General features: G+C 52.2%; 2 protein-coding genes across 4 annotated transcripts; both read right to left on the bottom strand.

The window, feature by feature from the left end:
* Positions 1-353: 353 nt before the first annotated feature.
* Positions 354-22,583, bottom strand: C1QTNF6 (C1q and TNF related 6). Of its 3 annotated transcripts, XM_074579604.1 has the most exons (4): positions 7,939-8,101; positions 5,963-6,096; positions 5,123-5,360; positions 354-3,540 (listed from the first exon to the last, which is right to left on the bottom strand). In XM_074579604.1, exons 1-4 carry the CDS (start codon positions 8,099-8,101, stop codon positions 2,993-2,995), a joined length of 1,083 nt encoding a protein of 360 aa, XP_074435705.1. In that variant the 3' UTR covers positions 354-2,992. The 3 variants fall into 3 exon arrangements, with proteins under 3 accessions (XP_074435705.1, XP_074435726.1, XP_074435715.1); XM_074579625.1 differs by lacking the exons at positions 5,963-6,096; positions 7,939-8,101 and adding an exon at positions 22,446-22,583; XM_074579614.1 differs by lacking the exons at positions 5,963-6,096; positions 7,939-8,101 and adding an exon at positions 9,265-9,450.
* On the bottom strand, positions 17,301-22,579 carry SSTR3 (somatostatin receptor 3). The gene is made up of 2 exons (XM_074579589.1): positions 22,446-22,579; positions 17,301-19,446 (listed from the first exon to the last, which is right to left on the bottom strand). Exon 2 carries the CDS (start codon positions 19,389-19,391, stop codon positions 18,186-18,188), a length of 1,206 nt encoding a protein of 401 aa, XP_074435690.1. The 5' UTR covers positions 19,392-19,446; positions 22,446-22,579; the 3' UTR covers positions 17,301-18,185.
* Positions 22,584-24,426: the final 1,843 nt, after the last annotated feature.

Here is a 24,426-nt window from a genome sequence, read left to right as displayed (position 1 = left end):
ACTTGGTAGAAAACTGAGCTAAAAATTTCACAAGATAAAGGGTCTGATCCCCCTTATGAGAACTCCAGCATCAGCCCAGCCTTCCTCAGTATAATTAATTACGTACTTGAAGCCTAATCCTACAACCCGTTCTATTGTCCTGGGGTTTTTTTTGGTAATTTCCAAAGAATCCTTCCTTGAATTTACTTAAAGCTTTCCCAGCAAAGAGGAGAGGGTTGTCATTAGAAGTGTGCATGCAGTAAAATCTTAAGGTAATGGTTCTCCACAAAGGAAACAGACAGAAGATTGCCCTGGATTGCCCAGGGAAGTTTCAGAGCTGAGTTAGACTTTGTACCTGTCTCTTTCATGTCAGTGTCTTTTCCATCACACTATTCGGCGATAACCAGAGCTAGATGGAATAGGTTGGGAGGGAAAAGCAGATCTAAGTGCAAAACAACCAGAGAAAAAAGTTTAATACCACTGAAAAAAAAAATGTATATATACACACAAAAGTTCTTGGAGTTTGGTTTTGTAACATAAAGCACCATTAATTCCACAGTACATTACAACTCAGACTACTACACCTTCCAGAAAGCACACAATACTCCTGAAATCTGATTTAGCACCAAGGGATTGCCATCTTGTTTAGCACCAAGAAGCCTTTTAAATACACCCTTTGGTCCCCCTTCCCTCCTCTCTCATGTGCATCAGGCACCATCTGGCTGCTTATGGGTAGCACATAAGACCTATCACTGGCATTCAAACACCAAATAGAAATGGAGGAAGAAGGAAGCTTCTTTCTGGAGATATTCAGTGTTAGAGAGGCTTGCTTCTCTTCAGGGAGACATAGGGGCACTATACACTGTAGATTAGATAGACAACATCTGGGTTTGCAGCCTGTTGAGGAAGAGAGAACGGGATTTGATCCTGAGCAACACCTCCAGCATGCTGCTGCTTCTCTACTGCCTGAAATCCTGCCTCTGAGCAATTCCACATGCTTGACCTGCTAAGGGAGGGGAAGAAACTCGGTCTCCCTTAGTTCCCATGATCCCATCATCACAGGTTTCCCTGGGAAAAAAAAACAGCTTTGCCTTAGCGAAACCTTTTTTTTATACCCACTGCCTCAGTGACAGTGGTGGGGAGGATTGAGGGCAGAAAGTGCCTGAAACTCATTCCAGTCTGTACAGCTTCCTTAGCAAAGCAGGGAGGGTAAGTAAACAGGGCAAGAGAGAAAATGTCCTGCAATTCTCTCAAGTTCATTTTGAATATTTACCCTGGGTCCCTGTGCCTTTGCCATCCTGGGCTGAGTGTACCAGACCTAGTCCTGTATAATGATGTGTATCTCCTATGGGAGAGCTCTGGTAGTCCCAGGTGCTACAGGCAGAGACCCTGGCTAATCGTGAGACCGCAGAAGCTAGATAAGTCAGAAGACTTCATTATCAGTGATGGCCAGAGGAGAAATACAGTTTCTCCTGCTTGTCCTGTCCTGAGACTCAAAAAACAGACAACTCTTGGCACTGCTGTTTACGGGAGCATCACAACATGTGGAAGTAGGTTTCCCAAAGTGCTGAGTCAGCCTCACCTGCTCCCCCCAGGACCATAGTGATCCCAGAGGGATGTGAGTGAGAGCAGTGTGAGACCAGTACAAATGGTACTAGAAAATCCTGCCGCTGGCATTCCTTTCCCACTGCGACATCTCCAACCTGACAAGAAGAGCGAGGGTTTGTTTTGGCCACATGTTTTTCTCAGTTGCTCTGATGAGATTGCCAGAAAAGGGCACAGAGCACATGGCAGGGAAGCTTTTAACCCTGGGGTGAGGTGCTGTAGTCTCACCTCTATCTCTTTTCCGTCACAGAGACAAAGAGGTGCCAACCTGCCCAGGTTTAGAACTGATTTAACTGCATACAGCCTCTAGGTCAGGTCCTGAAACAGTGGTCTCTCAATACCAGCTTGGGAGAACCACCTTCAGGAGGACCAACCTAATGGCACACAAGAGCCAGGGCCTGGCCCCGACTCTCCCCCCACATCAGCAAGTGTTAGGGATGACCTCTGATACCAATGGAAGGGCACAAGTGCATCTCTTCCAAAAAAGAGACCAGATTCTCGTTCACTGTCTGGACTAGTTTCCCACAGCTGGGGAACCAAGACCGAGTATCATCCCAGGCAAGGTTTGGGAGGGTGGTTTGGTAGGGTTGTCTCTCTCTGTCTCATTCTGTGCTTATGATCCCTAGTGGGAATAGAGTGGTGGGGTCTACTGATTCAATGGCAGATGCCTCTGAAGGATCTGGCTGGGTGTCTGGCCCTTAATCTCTTAGAAGAACTAGAGCTGGCACTGAGGAGAACAATCCCACCAGGCCTAGATTTTACAGTCAACTTTGACTCTGTGACCCAGAAGAGTGTCTAAGGAAAGCCAGTTACATCCTTCAGAAGGTCAACAGTCCCCTTTTTGAAAAGACAGTGTCATCTCTCACCACTCCTACATCTTCCTTGTGCTACAGGAAGCCATCAGACCCCACTCCTCTCTCCAGACTACAGGTGTGACAGGTAACATTAAGGCCATGTTGCAGGCTGTAAAACTGGCCTCTCTAGCTGGGACATAGAGGAGCTAAGATGCTCCTGGGCAGTGGGGACTTTCTAGCCCTTTCTACGTGAGTCCTTTGTGTATGAAGCCCCAAGGAGGGACACATCCCCAGGAACAGCGGTTTATCATTCCTCCTGCTCTAGGACCCTAAATGCCAGACACAATTCACTGGCGGATTTAGAAACAGACAATAACCTAAGTTGGGGTCATGAGGTGAGGGGGCGAGAGATGGTAGTGTCATGCTGTAAGTGGACAGATAGAGGCCTGGCTACAAGAGGGTGTGAGGTGGGAGCCAGTGCAGCAAATTTCACACTCAGTGCCTGAGAACTGACAGGCCCATTTCCAAGTGATTTGCAGTGGTTGCGGGCAGTAAAGAGAGAGAGAGAGGAAGAAAGAAAAGGCCAAAGAGGCCTCAAGGAGAAGGAGAGGCAGTTAGTCAAGGCTGGGCTTGACCAGGTACCCGTTGAAGGTGATGTACACATCAACATCATCACTGTAAATGGCATTCTCCCGCTCCCGCTTGTAGAGCCTCACCCAGATCTCATCATTTTCCTGAAGCTCCAGCATGAGGCTCTGGCTCTGCATGATGCTGCGGTCACTGGGTTGGGCATACAAGATGACTGCCTCTTCTTCGTTGTGCATGATGTGCATGTAGGTCTCCTTGAAGTTCCAGGTGTGGACGTTGAGGCTGAAATAGTAAAGTCCACCTACATAGCAGTAGAATTTGCCATTGAACATGTCGAAGTGGCTGTAGAGGTTGACAAAGACGGTGTCAAAGATCAAGACCTGGAAGCCTTCACTACTGTGCAGTGCTTTCTTGCGACCGACGGAGAATGCAGCATACTGATGCTTGCAGGGGTCTCCTGCTGTGCCCATCTGTCCTTTACTGCCTTTCTGGCCCTGGGCACCCGGCTCGCCTCGTGGTCCTTCTTTGCCCCATTTCCCTGGCATCCCAGGCTCTCCTCGGTCTCCTTTCTCTCCTACAAGAGGAAGCAGAGGACACAACTCCTATGTAATACCAGAGGCAGAGGTGCAAGTGGCAGTGAAAAAGACTAACAAGGAGGCAGAGGATTGCTCAAGGGTGGGGCAATGCTGCCAGAAGAAGGAATGCTCCTGAAGGTCACAATATAATTGTGCTTCATGGGAAAGGAGATAGCAGACCTCTGGGTGTGACCGGGGTCTCTTCTCTTTTGAACCCCCTCCTCACCACATGATATGGTCTTGCTGGAGGCACTATGACCCGCCCCTAGGAGACTTCAGCCCCGGATGGAGCCCAGCAATGCAAAGTACCACTGAGGCTTTTACCTTTTCTTCCTCCACAACACTCCTTTACCTCCACCACAGCCCCTGCCCTCCTGCACACCTCTCCCATGACCCTCTTATCCATGTAGTGTGAACACTGTTCTTGCTGTAGGCTGGAGATGGGGAAGAAGTTCTAATGCCTGTGGAAGAATATGACCAGAGAGGGACAACAGTGGTCAGTCAGAGGGAAAAGCTGCAAGCTGGACTTGGCGGATGGTGCAGTGCAAGTTAGAGGGCTGGTACTTTGACAATACCGGCGTCCTTTGGTTTGTATGTTCCCTGTCACACACTTGGGCAGGCATCGATACAGAGAGAAAGCAGCACTAGAACGTACTTTATGTATACAGAGAAGAGATGGGGGTCAGAGCAGCCCCCAGCACAAGTGACAGCATCCCAAATCTGGGCCTTGTTCTTTTCCTTCTCTCCGTCCCCTGCATGGTATCGCAGCACCCTGCTCTAGTCCAGGCCTCTCTCTGCCCCAGATATGCTGCTGAGCTTTGATGGATTGCAGCTGTTTCCAGGCTGGGCAGGGAAGGGGGAACATCTGCCCATCTAGCCCAGAGGAACCACAGGGCAACAATAAATGAGTGTAGCAGGATCCAGCTGGGAACAGGCTTTTGCCCACAGCGAAGTCTAAAAGGGGAGCCCTGAAGGGAGGAGCCAATCTAAAATAAGGAGCCTTTTCCTGCTATCCAAGCCAGCCGCTGCAGGGTGGAATGAGCTGGGGGTCACTGACAGCTTGGAGGTGCTTGCAAATAGCTGCTGCCACCCCTTGCCCTCCTCCCGCTCCGAAATGCATGTGACCCATGGAGCTGGAGAAGGTTTCCCCGCAGCCTTCCCAGGTGCCAATGCCTACCCTCCAAACATGCTTATTTTGCAGCTGGATAGGGACCGCTCCTTTCCTCAGGCACTACAGGACTCTGGGAGTCTGAGGCAAGGACGGTGTCCTTCCAGGTTGGCAAGAGGTTCCCACCGCCACTCCTATGCTAATAGGGAAGAAGAGCTGGTAGCGGGCAGCATCCTGAGACACCAAGGTCACAGCAGGGATACGCATTGACTTCCCTTCCCCCAAGCTACTCTTCATCACAGCACAGAACATCTAAACCCTTGGCACAGTATTTGGGGGCACATACCCTTCAGGAGGGCATCTGGCAGTTTGTTAGCACAACCAGCATGCCATCAACCCAGCTGTCGCTTCCACCATAGTGCCACCAGTCCCTGAGCAGGGCTTGGCATCCCGGGGCCAAGATGGGCACTTACCCTTCAGTATGGTGATGTTGATATAGGGACGGACCTCCGGTACTGGGTAGGGCCAGTGGTGTTGGCTGGGAGGGAGCGGTGGGGCATCTGTGGTAGGGTCCAGTGGGTCACAACAGCGCTTGCAAGCACCAGGGTCTGGTTCTGTGAGGTTGGGTTCATCAGTGGGTGCCCCAAGCACAACAAGACGGAGAAGAAGGAAGGCCAGGGGTGTGCGCAGGTAAATTATGTCCATGCTGACCTGGGAAGATATGAGGAAGCACCAGAGTAAGGTATAAGAAGGGGAGGACATGGGGGATGGAGCAGAGATCACCACAAAACATCTTTCTGTGGCTAGAGCCAAGGGGTGGGACGAAATGGCATTGTCCTGTGAAGGGAGTTTACATGCTTGTCCCTGGAGGTTCAAGGCTGCAATCTGAGTAGCAACCGCAAGGCCCAAGAGTATGCCCCACGCCCTTCTGCCCAGACCAATGGAGGCTAGGTGCTAACCCTGGAAGAAGGCTTGACCCTCACTAGGCAAACCACTGGAGCCACTGGAAGATTCAGTCCTCAGGCTGGGATAGAGGAAGGAGCCATGGCAAAACACACAGCCCCTTTAGCAAAAGCATACTGAATCTGTGGGGAGGGCTGTAGAAAACTTCTCCAGTCCTCCAGTCACAAGGTACCAACTCTTTACGGGAGTTAACCCAACAACCCCCCTATCCCAGCTGGAGTCTGACCCAGGACTGTGGCCTGGAAACTTAAATTCAGCCCCCTTCCTTCCGCCCACCAAATCCCATCCCTCCCTCTACCTCAGCCCCCTCCCACCAGTGTTCATCTGTGTGCTCAGGCAAACCCCAGCACCTTCCCAACGGGATGTCCTCCGAGAGCAGGGGGCAGTGCCAGGCCTCTGCAGACAGACCAGAGGGGAGCTGCTCCACAGCAGGGGAGGGTGAAAGAAGCAAATCTCGGGAGCAGGCAGCCTCCAGAGAAGCAAGCTGACGAAAGACAGACACGCAAACAAGCTGAGAAAGCCCCTTTCCCAGCCTCTGCCCTCCCTTCCCTCTGCCTGCACCCCGGCGCAGCGTGGCAGCTCACCCCGGAGGCCGAGGGCTCCCCTCTGTGCTTCCCAGCCCCTGCTCGCCGGCTCCCCTCCGCCTGCAAAGCCGGCCCCCGGGCCCATGGCTTTAAGAAAGCTGGCTCTTGGCACAGGCACTGCTGAGCGCTGGCTGGGTGCTCAAGCTGGGCTTGGACCTGCTCCCTCCCCTCTCCTCTCCCTCCCTTCCCCTCCCTGGCTTTGGGCGCTCTCCATTGCAAACCGGCTTGGGTTTCAGCGCTTTTTAACTCTTTCCTAGGTAGTGCCTTTCCTTATATATATATATATATATATATTTCTTTTTTTTATTCCTCTGCCTTTTTGCTTCCAAACAGCCTAGCCCCGGCCAGCAGAATGAGGGCAGCACAGGTTGCACCCCGTGCAAAGGGTGGGCAGGCGGCAGGGCAGCGTCCCACCATGAGCATCTCAGGATGGGCAAGGTGAGGTGCATGGGTGCAAAAGACGGGCTTTCCTTCAGGTGGGTTGGTGCAGGACTCTGCCCTCACTCCTTCGCGTTAGGCACTCGTCCCAGGTATTAGTCCTTCACTTGGCTGGCCATGCTGTCTCCCCAGCTCTGCCTGTCCCGCTCATAGTCCCCAAAATTCATCTTTCATTCTCTCCTGTGTTGTTTCTTCTGCATGTCACTGCAGCTCCTCGCCCCAGGCGTGATCTTTCTAGCAAGCTCATCTGCCAACTAGGAGAGGTACCAGTTTTTTCCCTCTCTGGTCATCCACTCTCCCGGGGCAGAGCCCCAAGTCTTGTACTCCAGCGCATGTCATCCCCCGGTCATGTCCCCGGTTAGGTCCCTGTCTGAGCATTTCGCACGGGAGGGATGTGCCTGGCCTGAAGCACAGCCCGGCTGCGGGGAGCTGCCTGCCAGCAAAGCTGAGGATCTGGAGCAAACCCTGGCCCTGATCTTTGTCCCCAGCCTGGCGCCGAGCTGACGTGCTTGTGCTCTTGGGGTGAGCACTACGTGGCTGCACCAGAAGCTGCAAATGAAGGGCATTTTTGGGGGAGGAAGAGTTGGGGGGAGGGGGGGGGTGAACAGGAGACTTTTCTTACACTCCAGAATCTGTTGGGAAGAGGATTTTGGGGATCCTACCCAGCAGCAAAACTGGATTTGGGAACTTATACTCTGGGGGGAGTGCACACATGTATCTTTGAGAGGCAGAAGGAAGAATGGGCAATAGCTCTCTTCTGCAGGGGCCAGAAGTGCCAAGTCAGCACTGTGCCTCCTGCAATTTCCAACAGAAGCTGGAGAAGGCTCCAAGGTTTCTGAGGGGGAAAGGGTTTTGTGCGTGTCTACGTGTGCTTAGACTTCTTTTTTTTTTCTGTTTTCCTTCTCCCATTTGTTTAGTTTGGGAATGGGAGGCCCCGCTTCCCAGAGAGTGGCTGGCGTTTGGCAGGACCCCAGCACCACTGGAGAAGCAAGCGGAAAACTCTGGGAAAATATGTGCTGCGAGCTGGGGGGAAGGGAGGAAGGGGGGGCTGGGAGGCCTGGAGATATTCTCAGGCTGCCTGTCAGCCTAGAGCTCAATGAACATGGAGTGAACATGCCTTCCAGACGGGGTGGGAAGAGGACCAAGAAATTCACTGCTGTGCTCGTGAGTTCCTAGCTGGGCTCCAGCACTGACATGCAATGAGACCGATTGCAGGTATCCCACGTCTGCCTGTGCCTGTCTCCCCTTTTGGAAAATGAGATGGGGAAAGGTTAGCACAACAATTCTTGCTAATGGAGCCTTACCAGCTGACAGAAGCAGGTTTTTGTGATCCGTGGTGTTGTCTGCTCCTGCCTGCTGCTGGTGGGGATGTTGGCAGCTGCCAGTACTGTTGAAAGTCAATAAATTTTCTGGGGTGCATGAAAACTCTGAGACTGACACTGAAGGCAAAGTTCCTCTCTGTCCCATCAAAGCTATTGCAGTGCCTCACTCCTTCAGGTTTTCCTGCCCGGCTTATTATTCCCCCTTTTTGCAGCTCTTGGCCTAATGTCTGACCTCATCTACCTTTACAAGGGGAACAGGTAACAGGGAGGCCATCACACTCATTTCCATCCTACATTTCCATCTGTAGTCCTGAGTTGCTCAGAACCAAGCAAATGTTCTTTGTGGAGGACCTCATCAGCTGGGGCCTTTGCCTTTGTCTCATCTGACTGCAAGAACAGCTCACAGTGGGCAGCGAGCAGGACTTTGTATTTAAATGTCTCATCTGAGATGAATAGGGACCCATAGGGAGCCACCAAACAAAGACTTGGATGGGTGGCATTGCCCAGCTGGGCAGCAGTTTATGCCAGTAAAGACACTTTTGCCAGGGTAATATCGCCTTCCTCCCTGGAGGGAACTGGCTGCACCAGCAACATTCTGCCAGGGCAGCCACATTTGCAGGAGGTTTTGGCTTGTATGGCTGAGTGCTCAAAGACATGAGTTTTGAGAATGCTGTCCAACAACCCTGTGCCAGCCATGCTTTTAAGTGTAACCCAAGCCTGAAGGCACCTTGTGTGCTCGACAATCTTCCCTCTCCCTCATCACACACTCTGTCTTGGAAGCAGCCCAGGGAAGCTTTGGCCAGATTGGACTACAACAATCCCTGCTCAAAAGCAGCTGCTTCCTCCTCCTTCTGCATTTCCTCCCTTCTCCTGCAATCACCCCAACACGGGCAAAGAAGGAGGATACAGCGTGGCTCTCCCCCAGTGGCTGTGTCCCATCCTATTAACCCTCTCCACCACAGGTACAGAAGGAAGGAAATCACCTGGATGTTTTCTCCCCTTTCCAGTCCCTGTGTACAGCTCAGCTCCCCTGCTGCACATTTGGATCCCCTGCCCTGCTACACGTACACACGTACTCACGTCCACCCACAAACACCCACACGCTCACCCTTCACAGCTCCTCCCTCACCAAAACCTCTGGAGCAAAGGTATCATCTACACCAAGAGGCAGAGAAACATCCCCTTCTCTTCCCCTTCCTGGCTGCTTCTCCTCCACCACAGTCGCATTCCCTTTCCGTTTTTCCTCACCCCTCTGCCCCCACTCTCCGAAAGCATAGCAAGCCAGGAGGGGAAGTAGAAGACTCTTACCTCCGCTCCCCTCCGGAGGGGTCCCACGCTGGGTTATCCGTATCCTCAGCTGCTCCTGGGGAGCAGCGCGGGGAGGGAGGGCTGGCGGGGCCCAGCTGACTCCAGCCAGATGCTCGCCAAGTGCTTTTATGTAATTACTGTCTTTTCCATCCTGCCTCCAAGGCTTTTGTGAGTGTCTCCCCCCCCCCCGCTCTGGCCCGTGTCAGGCTTGGCTCTCCCTCCTTCCCTCCCTCCTTCCACCCACCCCACACAGCATCATGATTTGCTCAGCTCAACAGCTGATTCCTTCTGGAAGCAAAGTTCAGGCTTTTGGCTACTGCCGTTGCTACCCTTGGAAAGAGAGCTCACGTGTTTCGAGAGCTGGGAAGCGATGGGCAGCGCTGCTCCGTGCTCGCCTCCTCTCCACCACTGCCTGGGTACCTTTGCCTGGCCCTTCTGTAGTGCCTGCAAAAGGGGAGGGGGACACCTGGGACATGGAAAGGTGGCAGTGTGTTTTTATGTTTCAGTATTTTGGGGTGCTCTCGGGTTACCCTGTAACAGCAGCTGGCCGTCTGCCGATCATCTCTGGCCAGGCTGCAGAGGGGGCTGGGAAGACTAGGTGAACTTTAAAGGTCCCTTCCAATCCAAACTGTTCTAAGATTTTGTGATACCATGATAAGATGAATCTTTTCGAGCCTGTGGACTCCACGGCTGTGCACAAGGCTTGTGTAACAGCCAGCCCTTGTTACCCAAGAGCACCAACGCGGTATGAAATTACTGGCTTAGAATATCTCGTACGTCTCTGAGGATGGGCAGGCCTGTTGGACGTCAGCTACATCGCTCTCATAACTTCTGTCCATGTGGGGCCTGGACCGACCAGGAATGACACGTTCCCTGGCTTTACACAAGCTGCTGCTGCCTTTGAGGGCACTTCTGCCAGCAGGGATTTCTGCGCTGGTCTGCTCGGCGGCCTGGACTGTCTCACACAGAGATCAAGGCCTGGCAAAGACGCTGAATTCTTTTTTGCTGCGCATTGCTGAAACGCCACGTGGCTGAGCAGCCGCTGGAAGAGCCGTTCACCTGTACTTATTGCTAGAGCAAAGCTGTTGCTAGACCCGGCAGTCTCTGGCCCCGAGCATGAAACTGTGAGCTGCCTCCACGGCTAGTCCGAGAAACTGCATGTCTGCCAGACACAGCTGAACCGTGTATCAGAGAGTGGCGGACAAGCTGCGTTGGTTGGAGATGCCATGTGGCTAAGGGGACATCACCTAGGCTGCCCCTCTCCCCATAGGTAGCTTTTTCAGCTTGAGTGTCCCGTCTCTTACCCCCACCTTGTGACCCTGCCTGAGAGACCACTGAGGGAAGGAACTGTGCCAGTATCCACCCCAAATTCTGGTGGGCGTGGGACTACAAGCACGAACCCAACTGCAACCAGCAAGACTTCGCTGCCTTGTGAGCACCTGGGCTCAACCGCTTGGCTGGGTGGGAGATACCAGGTGACACTGCAGCCTGTTTGAACCAGTTTTTAAAAATAACCATCCGAGCTTGCTGCCTTCTGCTTCTCTGCATCTGAATGCATCTGAACGCCTCCTCCTCCCATCCTCTCCTATGTAGACCCAGGAGTTTTTACCCCTGTCCTGTGCTGTCCTGTCCTACACACACTCCTAACCCTGCCCTGAGGAGTTATCAACAGCAGGTCGCTACTGGGGGCATCTCAACTCTCAGGAGCAGTGCTGAGAAAGGTAGACAGTGGTTAGGGCAAGAAAATTTTCTTCCAAGGTACCCATGAGCTTTCTCACCAAAGAAACAGGCACTTTGTGTCAAGAGGGGGGAAGCTGGTGTTTAAGAGCTCACAGAAACTCTTGTATCTGTGACGGGTACGTCCCACTAAGGGAACCACCCTGACACTGGAGGGGTTTGAAACAGAGAGGTTCCACCATTGCTTGGCAGCACTGTCCTGAGTCTGGTCCTAAAACTAGTTGAAAGGGCAAGAGTCCTGCTGTGTTCTCTGGCCATTGGATCCAGCACGAGCATGTTCATCACTCCGTCTTCAAGGCACAGGGCATAGGCATTGTTTGATACCTTTGTGATAAAGTTTGATGCATTTCATAGCAACAGATCTCTGCTGAAACTGTGTGATGCCTTGCAGTAGCTGCGATGCCTCTCAGGGTCTAACAGAGGGCTCTGCATAGATCTCCAGGCCCACACACCTGCAGGGTGAATATATGGGATTTCCCAGAAGACAGTGGTGTTGGAGAGGAGTCTGGACAAAAATTCCAACAATATAATTTGTTTCTGCACTCATCACACTGTGGGGAGTGCAGGCGTGCTGGGACCAGCCATTTGTGCAGCATCCCCGCCAGGCCTAGCCCTGCCTCAAACCCAGGTGGGAAAAGAGCAATGTGTGACAGGCTTGAATTAGAAATAGTGTGGCCAGCAGGACTAGGGAAGTGATTGTCCCGCTGTACTCAGCAATGGTGAGGCTGCACCTCAAGTACTGTGTTCAGTTTTGGGTGCCTCACTACAGGAGGGACATTGAAGTACTGGAGTGTGTTCATAGAAAGGTGGCAAAGCTGGTGAGGGGTCTGGAGCACAAATCTTCTGAGGAGCAGCTGAGGGAACTGGGGTTGTTTAACCTGCAGAAAAGGAGGCTGAGTGAAGACCTTATTGCTCATTACAACTACCTGGAAGGAGGCTGTAGTGGGGTGGGGGTTGGTCTCTTCTCCAAAGTAACAGGCAATAGATCAAGAGGAAATAGCCTCAAGTTGCACCAGAGGGGGTTTAGGTTGGATATTAGGAAAAATTTCTTCATGGGAAGGGTTGTCAAGCATTGGAAGAGGCTGCCCAGGGAAGTGTTTAAGTCGCCATCCCTGGAGGTATTTAGAAGACCTGTAGATCACAGAATCACAGAATGGCAGGGGTTGGAAAGGACCTTTGGAGATCAACTAGTCCAACCCCCCCTGCCAGACCAGGTTCACCTAGAGCAGGTTGGACAGGAACGCATCCAGGCAGGTTTTTGAATACCTCCAGAGAAGGAGATTCCGCAACCTCTCTGGACAGCCTGTTCTGGTGCTCTGTCACCCTCAAAGTAAAGAATTTTTTCCTCATGTTGAGATGGAATTCCACATGTTCCAGTTTGTGCCCGTTGCCGGGCACTTCTGAAAAGAGCCTGGCCCCATCCTCTGGACACCGGCCCTTTAGATACTTACAAGCATCGATGAGATATCTACAAGCATGGATGAGATAAATGATGTGGTGCTGAGGGACACGGTTTAGTGGCAACTTGGCAGTGCCGGCTTAGCGGTTGGACTCGATAATCTTAAAGGTCTCTTCCAACAAAACGATTCTACGAGTCTCTCCCGGTGGCTGCCTGCCCGCCCGCCCGCCCGGTTGCCCGCCCTCCCAGTTGCCCGCCCGCCCGCTTCCTTGCCCGGTTCCCCGCCCGTACGGCGGCTGCCGACTCCCCCCTGCAGGAGGCTGGGCGCAGCGCCCCGCAGGCTGCCGTCGGCGGGCAGCCGGCTTGTCCTGCCGGCGGGTGGGTGACACCAGTGGCCGAGGGCAGGTGGGGACAGGGATGGGCTCACGGTGCTTCGTCCTCTCTGCAAACCCCCCCTTGAGAGCTGCTGCCAGTAAAGGCGGCCGAAGGAAACAGCGGTGCGGCACAGCCCATGAGCGCACAGCTCGTGAATCGAGGCGTATATATTTCTTTCCCACAGGACCCTGTTTGTCACATATAGAAGGACATGCTGCAGTCCAGGCACGTGGCTTTAGCGGGCTGCATTGACGTGCCGGGTATGTGTATGCATGTGTTTGTGCATGACGTGGTAAATGTGAGATCTGAGCGAGCCGGCTGCGCTGTGCGTGGCGTTTGCATATTTTATGCTTGGGAAGGCAAAGAACACCAAGTTTTCATGAGCAAATATTTGCATATTTTCCACTCGTTCGAGCAGATAAAGCATTTCAATTCTCTGTTGCATCCTCAGGAGAGCCAGGAACATCTTTTCAAGGATGTTTCCCTTTCTTGTGTCTCCCTGTCTCTTTTATCTACTGGCTCCCCTATTTCAACAACTGATTAACTGCTTCCTGCCCCTTCCCCACACCCCCTTGTTCCACGGTCCTCTACAATAGCTGAAGCAGAACGTGACCTGGACAATCTGGCACTGAGCTGCTGTGTTTCCCTGCTGATGACAAATACAGCGGCTCCCTAACAACAGCTTCAAATGACACTAAGTGTGGGCTGTGTTAGTAACAGCCTGGAAACACACCCTCGCCTCTCCACGCTGGAACCCCTCCCTGATCGCGATTCCTTGCCCTTCCAGTTTCTCCCCTGAAGATCCACCGCAGAGCAGAAGGGTCAAACTGAGTGGGTCCGAAGTTGCCCCAGGCCACTTTTGGGCTGGCAGGAATGTGCTTGGGTGCACAGGTATGGTGGGCCTGTGTGTGGGGAGGGCCATTTCCAAGGTCCAGTTGTCATCTCCTAGTTGTAGCCCATGCCTGGGCGGTGTGTATGAAGGCGTATGCGCTGTGCTCTTGTGTTCATGCTTAAGGCCAAGAGGTACGTGCATGTCTGGGTATGTGAGCATTTGTGTGGGTGGCCGCATATGGTCTCACGCACACATAGACACACTTAAATCAAAGCACCCACACATGTGAATATGTATATATATATTTATACATATCCACACATTCACATGTACCCACACATACATGCATGCAATCACATAAATACTCATTCATATGTGTGTACACACATCACATATATATGCCTCTCTATACCCGCTCTTGTGCACTCTGACGTGTGCATGTGAACTCTCTGAGCAGGTGGCAGAATGGGTTCTCCGTGCCTCTAACACCCTGCCTATGATCAAATGTTTGCTGGGAAGAGGCATTGCACAACGCTGCTGAAATCATTGCGGCCTTTTCTAGTCTTGCAGCTCCGATCTCTACGTGACGAGAATAAAACCTTTTGTGCAGCACAGGGCTTGATGGAGCCCTTATCTCCGTGTCTCTGCACCCAGAATAGAAAAATCCATTTCCCCATCTGACTGGAACAAATCCCCCTGAACACAGCCAGAATTTCACTTAGCCATTGCGCAGGGTCCCGGTGGCCTCTGGGTTGCCCAGAGTCAACCACACCATCGTTAGGAGAGGAAGAGGGATCACAAGGGCAGTCAGATTAATGCTATTACCACAGAGAAATCTGGGGATTCACCAGGAGGGAGACAGAGCTGAGGACAGCAGGCAGGGGTCAGCAGGCAGCGAGGTACTGTCCGTCATTCCAAACGTCTCTTCCTACAAAAAACAGCCTTTTAATCTATGGTGATACTTTGCAGAATTTTGCAGCACTTGTTTTCTCCTCATGAATTTCAGACAAAACCCCCCACCTTTTCTTTTCCCTCCCCCAGTCTTATTTTCGGTTCATCTCCGTTTTTTTTTTCCCCAATTTGTCACTGAAAAATAGGATGCAGCGTAGGGGGGAGAAGAAAACACAAGACAGAAGAATATGATACTTGTGACCCTTTTTTCTTTTCAATTCCTGTTTAAACTAAAGACCTCCAGGTTTCTGCAGGTCTCCGTGGAAAAAATTTTGTTTTCCCCAGCAGGATCCCCTGCCGAGCTGCCTTCCTAGTGGGCTCAGACTTCATGTATCAAAATGATATCTCCTTGGCGCGCTTGCTCGGCGCTGGCATTGCAGTGCCTGGGCTCTTCAGAGATGCAGGTATTTTAAGAAGCCAACCAGTCGGTGGAGTTTCTTGAGTGGTGACTTGCAGCAGATGGAGCTGCAAAGGCGTGCAAAATGAAAGTCTCAGCTCAATTCGGTGGTGGAGGAGAGCATCTCTGCTCAGCATATTGGCAGCCGGGCAACTCCCCCGTCTCCCCACGGCAGCTGGGCAGCCACTCTATGGAGAAGGAAAAACCCTTCCTATATCTGGCCCCCCACCCATCTGAGCGGCCTCCTCCAAGTTCCTCATTCACTGTTGCACGTCTTCTTCAGTGCCTGGTCACCAGCCACGAACAGCGCTATGTGCTCCCCAGCTAATACCATTTCTCCTCGGTCCTACAGTGATTCCTGCGCCAGTGGTGTCCAGCATTCGCCTTGCCCTGGTCCTGACTGCAAGAGGAGCAACACAGACCCCCATTTAAGGTGCTGTGTTGTCTACCTAGTTGACAACTCACTTGAGAGACCTTTTAATCTTCCTACTGTTTGTTGCCCCATAAAGAGGCAGGAGCTTTGGCAGTTCATCTTCATTCTGCCAGGATTTCTTGATTGTGCTTCATCCAGTGGATGTTGCAGGAGCTCCCCAACAGAAAAAAAAAATAAAAGAGGCTTTTTTTAGTCCAACAGACTGTGTATCTCATGCCCATGAATAGTTTGGCTTCTTTTCTCACTGGGCAGCTGGTGCGCGGATGGAAGGAGGAGGACATGTGAAGAGGTAGCAGAGGATAGAAACTGGCCACCAAACACTTTCTTTTCCCCATGAGTTGAGCCAGCACTCCTGGGGGTCTTGACTGCCCATGCTCAGGGGAGTACACCCGCTTTGCAAGAGGAGCCAAGCAATGTGTGGTATTGCTGGTAGCTGACATCCTGAGGCTGAGCCTACAGGCATGGATGGCTTGGCACCAGCATCCCAGGCTCAAAGATGAAACAGACGATAGAGGATTCATAGGGACAATTGTCACCTCTGTCAGGGAGATGATGGTTGTATCAGTGGCTGACAGCACAGCTGAATGGCTTTTGCTTGGTCATGTTTGCAGTCCCTTCTCACCCTTCCTCTGTTTTGTGGCCCGGCTATGACATGTCTCTTCACCTGATGCTCTGCTACGGTCTTTTCCCAAACTCAGGTGTCCTGCACTCCAGTTCCCCTGATGCCCAGCAGGCCTTCACTTCTCACATCACCTTTGGGTGACCTTGTCTCTTGCTTCCTCATAAAGTGATTCTGTTCCCATCATCCTCAGCTGCTGCAGCTTGCTCTACTTTCCAGTCCCGGGCTTTTGTCTTCTGTCCCAGCACACTTGGCCCCATGCCAACCCTTCCCACCTTATGCCTCTTCTCAAGTAACCCGTGAGACACTTTTGCATCACCCAGCCAGCTGTCAGCACTGACCCTTCATGAACTGCCTCCTCCAACATCTCTTGACCTCAGGGAGGCATGTCTCCTGCTGGTGGATCCCTCCTTCCCATTTGTCAAAGTTATTTGTGGAGAAAAGTGCCCAGATATAACCAAGGACTCTGGTATGACAGTCTTCTTGGTGGCTGTAGCTTAGCAACAGCATTCATGGAGAAGTTCAAGGTGTGGGGCAGACATTTAGCAGAGCCTGCAGGAATGAAGTCAAAGTGGAGGGAGCGACCTTCATCCCACCCACCCTTGTACATTGCTGCTTCTCTAGCCTGCACACTCAGACGGGCCCACCCACAACTTCCCTGCAACAACTGATGCACAGACGCAAGCTCTCATCCACCACTCACAGCAACACACAGACTCACACTCTTACCCAAGCGTTCACATGCGTGCGCACGTTTCCATATATACTTGTATGCCTACACAAGCGTATATACCCTCAAACATCCCACAGTCACATAAGCACACTTCCTCATCTGTGTTTGTATACACACGCATAGCCCCATATCTACATTTGTACTCATTTACACACACCCTACAGCCACACACAGATTAGGATCAGTGGCCAACCCATGCACATGTCCCCCCAGCAGTGGCTCCTCGATCTCTGACCCTGTTCAGCCATTCTTACACACATACAGTCCAGTGATCAAACTTTCGCACACAACCACCTTTGAACATGTGCAGACACATCATTTCTTCTCCATCCCGAGCCAAATACCCTACCACTTCCCATAAGACAAATCAATTCACACGCTGGACATCCCATGACCTCCCTCTGCTCCCTGCCCCCCTCCTGGACTGATACATGTCTTGGTCTCCTGTACCAGACAAACAATGACCAGCTCAACTCAAAGTCATTGTGTATTCTCAGGAGAGCCAAATCTATAGCACCCTCCCTCCCCTAAACACACTGAATGGTTCTGCCCAGTTGGCCTTTTTAGTCCAAATGATTTTTGTTTATTTAGAGTAAGGCTTAGGGAGAGGAAAAGGGGAAGGGCATTTCAGCTTGTAACAAAACCCTGCCTCCAACCCATGCCTTGTTGTCTTCTTTTCTACCCTTGTTACACTTTACACCAGGGTGCAGAGGCACCAGGAAAACCCTGAAGAATGCGAGGTTCAGGAAAGAATTGTCCCATTTGTTCTCCCAGGTAAGTGTCATCAGCCTGCCCAGAGTCCATGAGAGCCCTGGAAAGAGAGAGGAGGGTTTGAGCAGTCAAAGCAGTCTCCAGCAACAACCAGCATAACTAGGGAAGTTGTCCCCAAGACTTATTGAAGAGCTAGAGAAGGGTCAGCCATTCACGCAGCTGGTATGTCTTAGCTACAGACATTTTTCTTCCTGTTCTTCCTTTAGGGTAAACTGCTTCTCATGTTTATAGGGAAGATAACCAAGGCACTGGGATACCTATTTCTAGATCTTCAATGGCACGTGTCATACATGTCATTTTGAGGACTTCCTGCAGGTGCCACAGTCAGATGACAGCTGATGCCCTTCATAGCTGGGTGATTTAAGGATGGATCATGCAGTCTAGGGCTGACCTTGCTCTCTCCATACTGTCAGTGCCCATCACCTCTTCAGTTCTCCCTGGATTGAGTCCTTCCTTTACCTGGTACCACAGAAACCTCAGGTGTCCCTTCCAAAGCCAAGAACAATGCCTTGCTTCTTCCACAAACTCATGGAGCCCTCTTCATCTTTAAGTAGAGTCTTGGCCTTTAATATTCCCTTGTATCAACCTCTCCCATTGCCTTTGAAGTGGAAAAGCACACAGGGTGAAGGGGATCCAATGTCCCAATATCTCTTTCCCCTGCACCATCCCTTTCATCATAAATAACTGACGTGCAACTTGTTGCTCTTTTCACATCCCACAGGTTCTTCGGGGAGTGGTTTTTGCTCATTGCTTTCTCCTTCCCCACTGCTTAGAGGGTGTTCCTGCCTCTCATTACCGTTCTGGGTGATCTTGCTGATCTCACCCTCTTCCCCTTCATCATCAGTCTTCTCTGGGGGACATGCTGGCACCTCCTGGCTCTGGACTCGGCGGGATGGCCTAAGGATCGCCCTCCGGAATCCTTGCTTGAAGCGGTAGGAGAGGAAGCCGTAGATGATAGGATTGGCACAGCTGTTGGCATACGGCAGCACCACCACGAGGAAGTAGACGCCAAAGAGGGATGGCTCCTCTGGCAGTGGGCAGACGACATTGATTATGTTGAGAACATAGAAGGGGAGCCAACAAAGGACGAAGACAGCCACAACAGCCACCACCATGCGCGTCACCCTGCGCTCTGAAAGCTTGTGCTTGGAGGACAGAGCCCTCACCCGCCTGCCAGAGGAACGGACCTTCACGACGATAAGAAGGTAGCAGAGACAAATCACCAGCAGTGGCCCAAAGAATCCCAGGGTGGCAGTGTAGACGATGAAGCCAGCTCTCCACACGGAGGCAGGCTCTGGCCACTGAATGTGGCATGTGCTCATCCCTAAGGGGACATCTGAGAAGACCACAACAGGCAGCACCACTACGGAAGACAGCACCCACACAGTTGCACTCACAGCCTTGGCCACCCGTGCTGTCCGCCATTTGGAGGACTTCCCTGGGTGGACCACGGCCAGGTAGCGATCAACACTCATCACTGTCAGGCAGAAGATGCTGGTGAACTGGTTGATGGCATCCACAGCCATTACCAGGCGGCACATGAAAGACCCAAATGGCCAGTAGGACAGGGCATTTTGTGCAGCCAGGAACGGCAGGCCCAGCATGAAGAGCTCATCAGCTAAGGCCAGATTCAAGATGTAGACATTGGTCACTGACTCGCTCACAGACTGCCGCAGGACTACATAAATGACCAGAGAATTCCCAGCCAGCCCCACCACGCAGACAATGAGGTAGACCAAGGGGATAAGGATGCCGCTGACAACCACACCAGGACTGCTGGTGGTGGAGACGTTGGGGGTGGTGAAGCCCGCCCAGCTGCCAGAGACATTCCCCTCCTCTAATACCGCTGGCGTGGGGAGGCTGAAAGCAGAAGTGTCCATAGCAGAGGCAGGGAAGAAGGCGGGGGACAGTGTCCTTGCAGGATCAGTTAGCAATCTGCAGGTGAAAGGAGGAGAAAAAAGCCATTGGTATTGGGGACATGACAGCTGAACAAGCCACAGATAAAATCACCAAATGAACTGTGTGTAGGTATGGATAGGCATATTGGAAGTCAAGGTGAGTTTGTGGATGCTGGCAGTCACTGGAAGACGTAGGACAATATCGACCCTGTCTAGTCCTGGGAGACACACTGGGCATGGAGGGACAAACAGGGACATGCCTCAGTGTGGGCCAATGGGTCTTCTCCACTAGGGAAAGGTCATCTGGAGAAAGAACCACAGACTAGGATAGGGACAGGAAAATTTCTCATTTTCTGCTAACAGCTCCAATACTGAGGACTAGTCACCAGGGGCCTGATTCTCATTTATGAGCGGCAGGTGTCTTACGAACAAAAGAGGGAAGAGCATCCAGTGGTAAAGGGCCATTCCAACTCTGGCTCCCCCATTCACTGAGTATCCTCCTGCTTGCTGAAGCTCTTTTTGGACTGGCCATGTTACCATGGCGTTGTTAGCCCCACCAGCAGAAACAAAAGCACCTCCGCTCTCAATCCAAGCCCAGAGGCTGAGCTCAGCACCTGAGCTGGAAGATAGCTGGTCTGTGCAATGCCAATTTGAGAGTAAAGGAAGAGACAGATTATTTTGGGTACACCAAGAGGGATCAGTCCAGGTCCCTCTTGTCTCTTCCTCTCTTGTTTTCTCTCTCTCCTTCTGCACCCTGCAACACACTGCTAATGGAAGAGGCTCTGCCTGCCCCAGCTGTTTGCAACACCAAAGCAGTGTCCCAGCCCTCCTAATCTGAGGTGCCCAATTGCCCGTCACATCAGGGTTTGGCATGGAAACAGCACTCAGCTCACTCAGAGAAAGCCTTGAACAAACAACCTCTCCACTCTCCACCAGCTCTCTGCTGACACTGGGTGAGAAACTGCAGGTAGAGAAGAGGCAGATAAGGGAAGGTTGTGCCTTTTGTCTTTTGTCAGGGCTCCAGATATGTGAGCGACAGAGACCAGCATATACTCCAGACCAGAGACACCCTGGCAAATCTTATGCAGGGAAGACTTGTGATGCTTTCAAGATCACCCAGGCTCTGGCAAAATTTTCTGGAAGTGGACTGGCAGGGTCACTCTCCTGATGAACTACCTCCTTGGAAGCGAGCATGACTTAGTGGAAGAGAACAGGGACCCTAAGTCTCACCTTTACGTATCCCACCAAAGAGCTCTGAAGCTCCTTTGTTACTGAAATGAAAACTGGGGATCTCAAAGGAAAGGACTCCCAAGGGAGGGACTACTTTCAGGAGGCCAGAAACACTCCAGAAACTTTTTTCCGAGATGGGATTCTCTGTAGCATCACAACTTTGTTCACATGTGTCTTGATACTACAGCTTTTTTTCTTCTTTGTAGATGTCATTCCAACTTCAGGAAACCTTAGGGGAGACCTGAGCTTTGGATGAACTCCTTGTACATCAGATAGGTAAACCCAACAGAATCCACAGGTGTATCAAATCTTATGCTGAAAGAGCCTCATCTGACAGGCCCCATGAAACCACAATTGGGCAACTATGTCTTAAGGCCATTTCTATGGGCTATTGCATAAATGTTTCCTGCTATGTTTAAATGAGCTTTGAAGGACTGGAGTTGTTTAGACTTTATTTGCAGCTGCCTTGGGCTGTGACACGCTGTCCTTCTAGAAGCCCATCTCTCGGGGTTCTGCAGTACTGGGTTGTTCCACACATCATGAGTGGCTGCAATGAATGGGCAGAGTAGGAAGTGATTTGAAACTCTAAGCTCAAGGATCTTTCCTCCGATAATTTTTTTCCAGTGCTGTTCCAGTGACGCAAGTCACTTGTTGGAGGAAAGGGGAGGGCAGTGGCTGCTCTGGAGACAAAGATGCCTGCAAAGGGGAACAGTATGTTCATGAAATGATGATTGTCTAAAAGGTGGGGACATAGTTAGGAATCCCTTTGAATATTCCTCCTGCATGCAAAGGAATTTACAAAAAAATGCATTTGGAGACTGAGCCCTGCAAATATCAAGTATGGATGGGGACACTCGTGCTGGGGCTGAAGAGCATATGGGAAAGTGCCTGGGGTCCAGACCTCAAAGCTAATTGCTCGGGCTGTTGTTTAGCAATACAGTAAACCCAGCCACAAGGCTCCAAAAGCCCTATCAAAAATGCTAAGGCATGCAACAAAGCACTGGTTCACTATAAACTCATTCTGCTGCTCAGAGCGCTGCAGTGGAGAAACTTTGTCTTTAAGCAGGCATGGTCTGTCTGTGCCATCCTAACTTTTTCAAGTACCATCTAGCAGTTCAAATGCCATATCACATATTCTGGCTAGTTCGACAGAACAACCGCTGGACACCAGTGCCTCATCTGCATTGGATTCACTCTGCTGGCTTCTTCGGCAGCGGCTGCATAGGCAGGAATTGATGAGGAGCCTTGGCCTCAGACTGACAGTGTATTGGCATCTGCTTGGCGTCTGTCCCTAGTGATGTGGACTGCACCTGTTGCGAGAGGCTTGGGATTCCCTACCAGGTGCTGCCAGAATATATTTGGTCCATACATCTGGAGAGCGGGGGGAAGGCAGAGAGGTAGGAGGAGATGGTAAACTGGCGCTACTGCTTTCATTAGGAATAAAAAATAATATATTTTCTGCATTGAATGGGAGGAGGAGGTGGATACTAAAAGCTGAGCCTAGACCTGGTTACAAAACAGGAATGGAAGCTGGGAAGGATCCACAGAGTCCAATAACCTGCAGTCCCTTCTGCCACCCTCCCCTCCTGTCCCCCTTGTTTCCCATGGCCCTGCTCCAGCCCAGGACTCCCCCTGCCTCACCGCCGGGCTGAGCTCTCTGGTAGGGACCAGACTGGGCTGGCAGAGTTGGGGGGATCAGGGAGGGTCGGCAGGCTTCCTTCTCTGGGACTGCAGAGTTAACTTCTGCATGGACTCATGCCCGCGGGAGACATCTGGGAAGAGCAGGCAGAGCCGCCTGGTACTTACGTGTCGTTGGGATGTACATTTTCCTCTGCTTCACCAGGAGAATCCGAGTCATATTTTTCCCTTTCCCCTTTCTTAAAAGCAATTGAGCAGAGCGGTCCCAGGAGGGAGCGAGTCCCACCGTGCACTACCGGAGACGCGAGTCCTTCCTCCTGCACCTGCCCATCTCCCCCTCCGTGACTGGTGTGGGACTGGGGCCCACTCCCGTGCCCCGCTGGAGCTGGGCCGGCCCCGGGGATACTGGCCGGCGTCCCTCCGGGGATGCGGGGTCCCTCACCCTCAGGCCGGCGGGTCTCTCCCCCGCGCTCCCCTCGCCATCTGCGGGAGCGGGGGCTCCTCCGCCGGGCAGGCGGCGGGGAGCGGCGGCTACCGGGGGACGGATGCCGGCAGCCAATCGGCGCCACGCACGGAAACACCGGCAGGAGAAGGAGAAGGAGGGGATGGACGATAGGGCAGGAGAAGGGAGAGGGGGTGGCGGGGGGAGAGAGAAGGGGGGAGAAGGCAGGCGCAGGAGAGGGGCAAGGGGAGGAGGGGAGCGCAAAAGGGGGGATGGAGGAACGAGGAGTGCGGTAAAAGAAGCAGGGGAGAGTGGAGGAGAGAGGGAGAGAAAGAATAGAGGGCTGCAAAGAGCAGCTGTGTGGCGGGAGAGTGGTGCGGCAGGAGGAGGGGTGCTTGGCTCGACCCCCCTAGGTGAAGGGAGCTGTGTCAGTCCAAAGCGCCCCGTGAATGCCCGTGGACACACAGGAGAGGGGCTGCTTGTTTCGAGGACGACCTTGAAACGAGGAGGTCCCGCCTTGCGGGCAGGACCGGTGCTGCTCAGACATGCGGGGATGTGGCAAAACCTTCTGGCTGGCAAGATGCTCAGAAACCGGGGTGGATGCGGAGCACCCAAACCCTTCTCCCTTCTGTTCTGCCCTACAAGCACCATCCAGACAGATGGAGCTGAGGGCAGATGGGCAAATAGGGGGTCTGTCTGTCTCAACTCTGTCCCTCCCCTGGCTTCATCCACAACCTCATGTCTTTTGCACATTCTTTGCAAAAAAGCTCCGGTTCAACAGCCCCAAGCTCTTCTACCAAATTTCATCCCTGCTGCAAGAAGTGGACCCAGAAGAAATGGGGGAGGACAAGTAATTAAGTTCTTTTGCGTGAGCAGTTCTCTCAGAAAGGAAATTAAGATTTCCCCATCCCATTTCCAGCACAAAGTGCTTCACTGTAGTCCCCATCCCCTGCCCTTCAGCCAACATCAGTGACTCTTTGTGCTGTGCAGTCACTCAGCTCTTGACATTTGGCACTGCTCTTATGAGCATTTGAGCTCCTAGGGCAAATTCCAGCCTTAGCAGAAGTAGGGAGTATCTCTGTGAGCAGAACACAGCCAGGGTCTAAAACCTGGCCTTCCAAACCTGCTTGAGCAATTTTATGTCCAGCCACTGCTGCTCAATGGTGAACAGGTGAAGGCAGCACAGGGCTTCAAAGCTGTCAGGATGCCTTAGCCCAGACCTTGGGCGACAATGCTGTCTGGAGACACACAGGAGAGATGAGGCCTCGCTGGGGAAGGAATGGCATGGGCAGCACCCAGTGGCTACCTTTGTCATGGCAGGACAGTTACCTGCAGCACCATGCAGGGAACCCCTGAGCTTATGTCTTAGAAGACACATAGCTATGCAACAGCAGAGCTCTACCCAGGCCGGCTACACCTTGCAGGTCTTGTTAGCCCAAGCACAGTCACAGGGTCACAACTTGCAGGTCTCCAGCTCGCTTCCTCAATGCTCCGAGTCCTGCCTTATTCTCTGCCTCAGCTCCAACGGCGTTGAATTGCGTTGGAAGGAGAGCTTGCCGTGTGCACCTCCACAGGTGGGCAGATACAGGAATTTTGCTTCATGCACATGGTGAGCCTCTCTTCTCTGCATTGCTGTATGTGATAGGGGACAGGGCAGACCGAGAAGGCAAAAGCCAAGGCTTGAAAACTGGAGGGGAAGTAATAACC

This window comes from Larus michahellis, chromosome 1, assembly GCF_964199755.1.
Source record: "Larus michahellis chromosome 1, bLarMic1.1, whole genome shotgun sequence".
Lineage (NCBI taxonomy): Eukaryota > Metazoa > Chordata > Aves > Charadriiformes > Laridae > Larus > Larus michahellis.
Note: the sequence above shows the minus strand (reverse complement) of the source record. Positions and strands in the feature narration are given on the sequence as shown.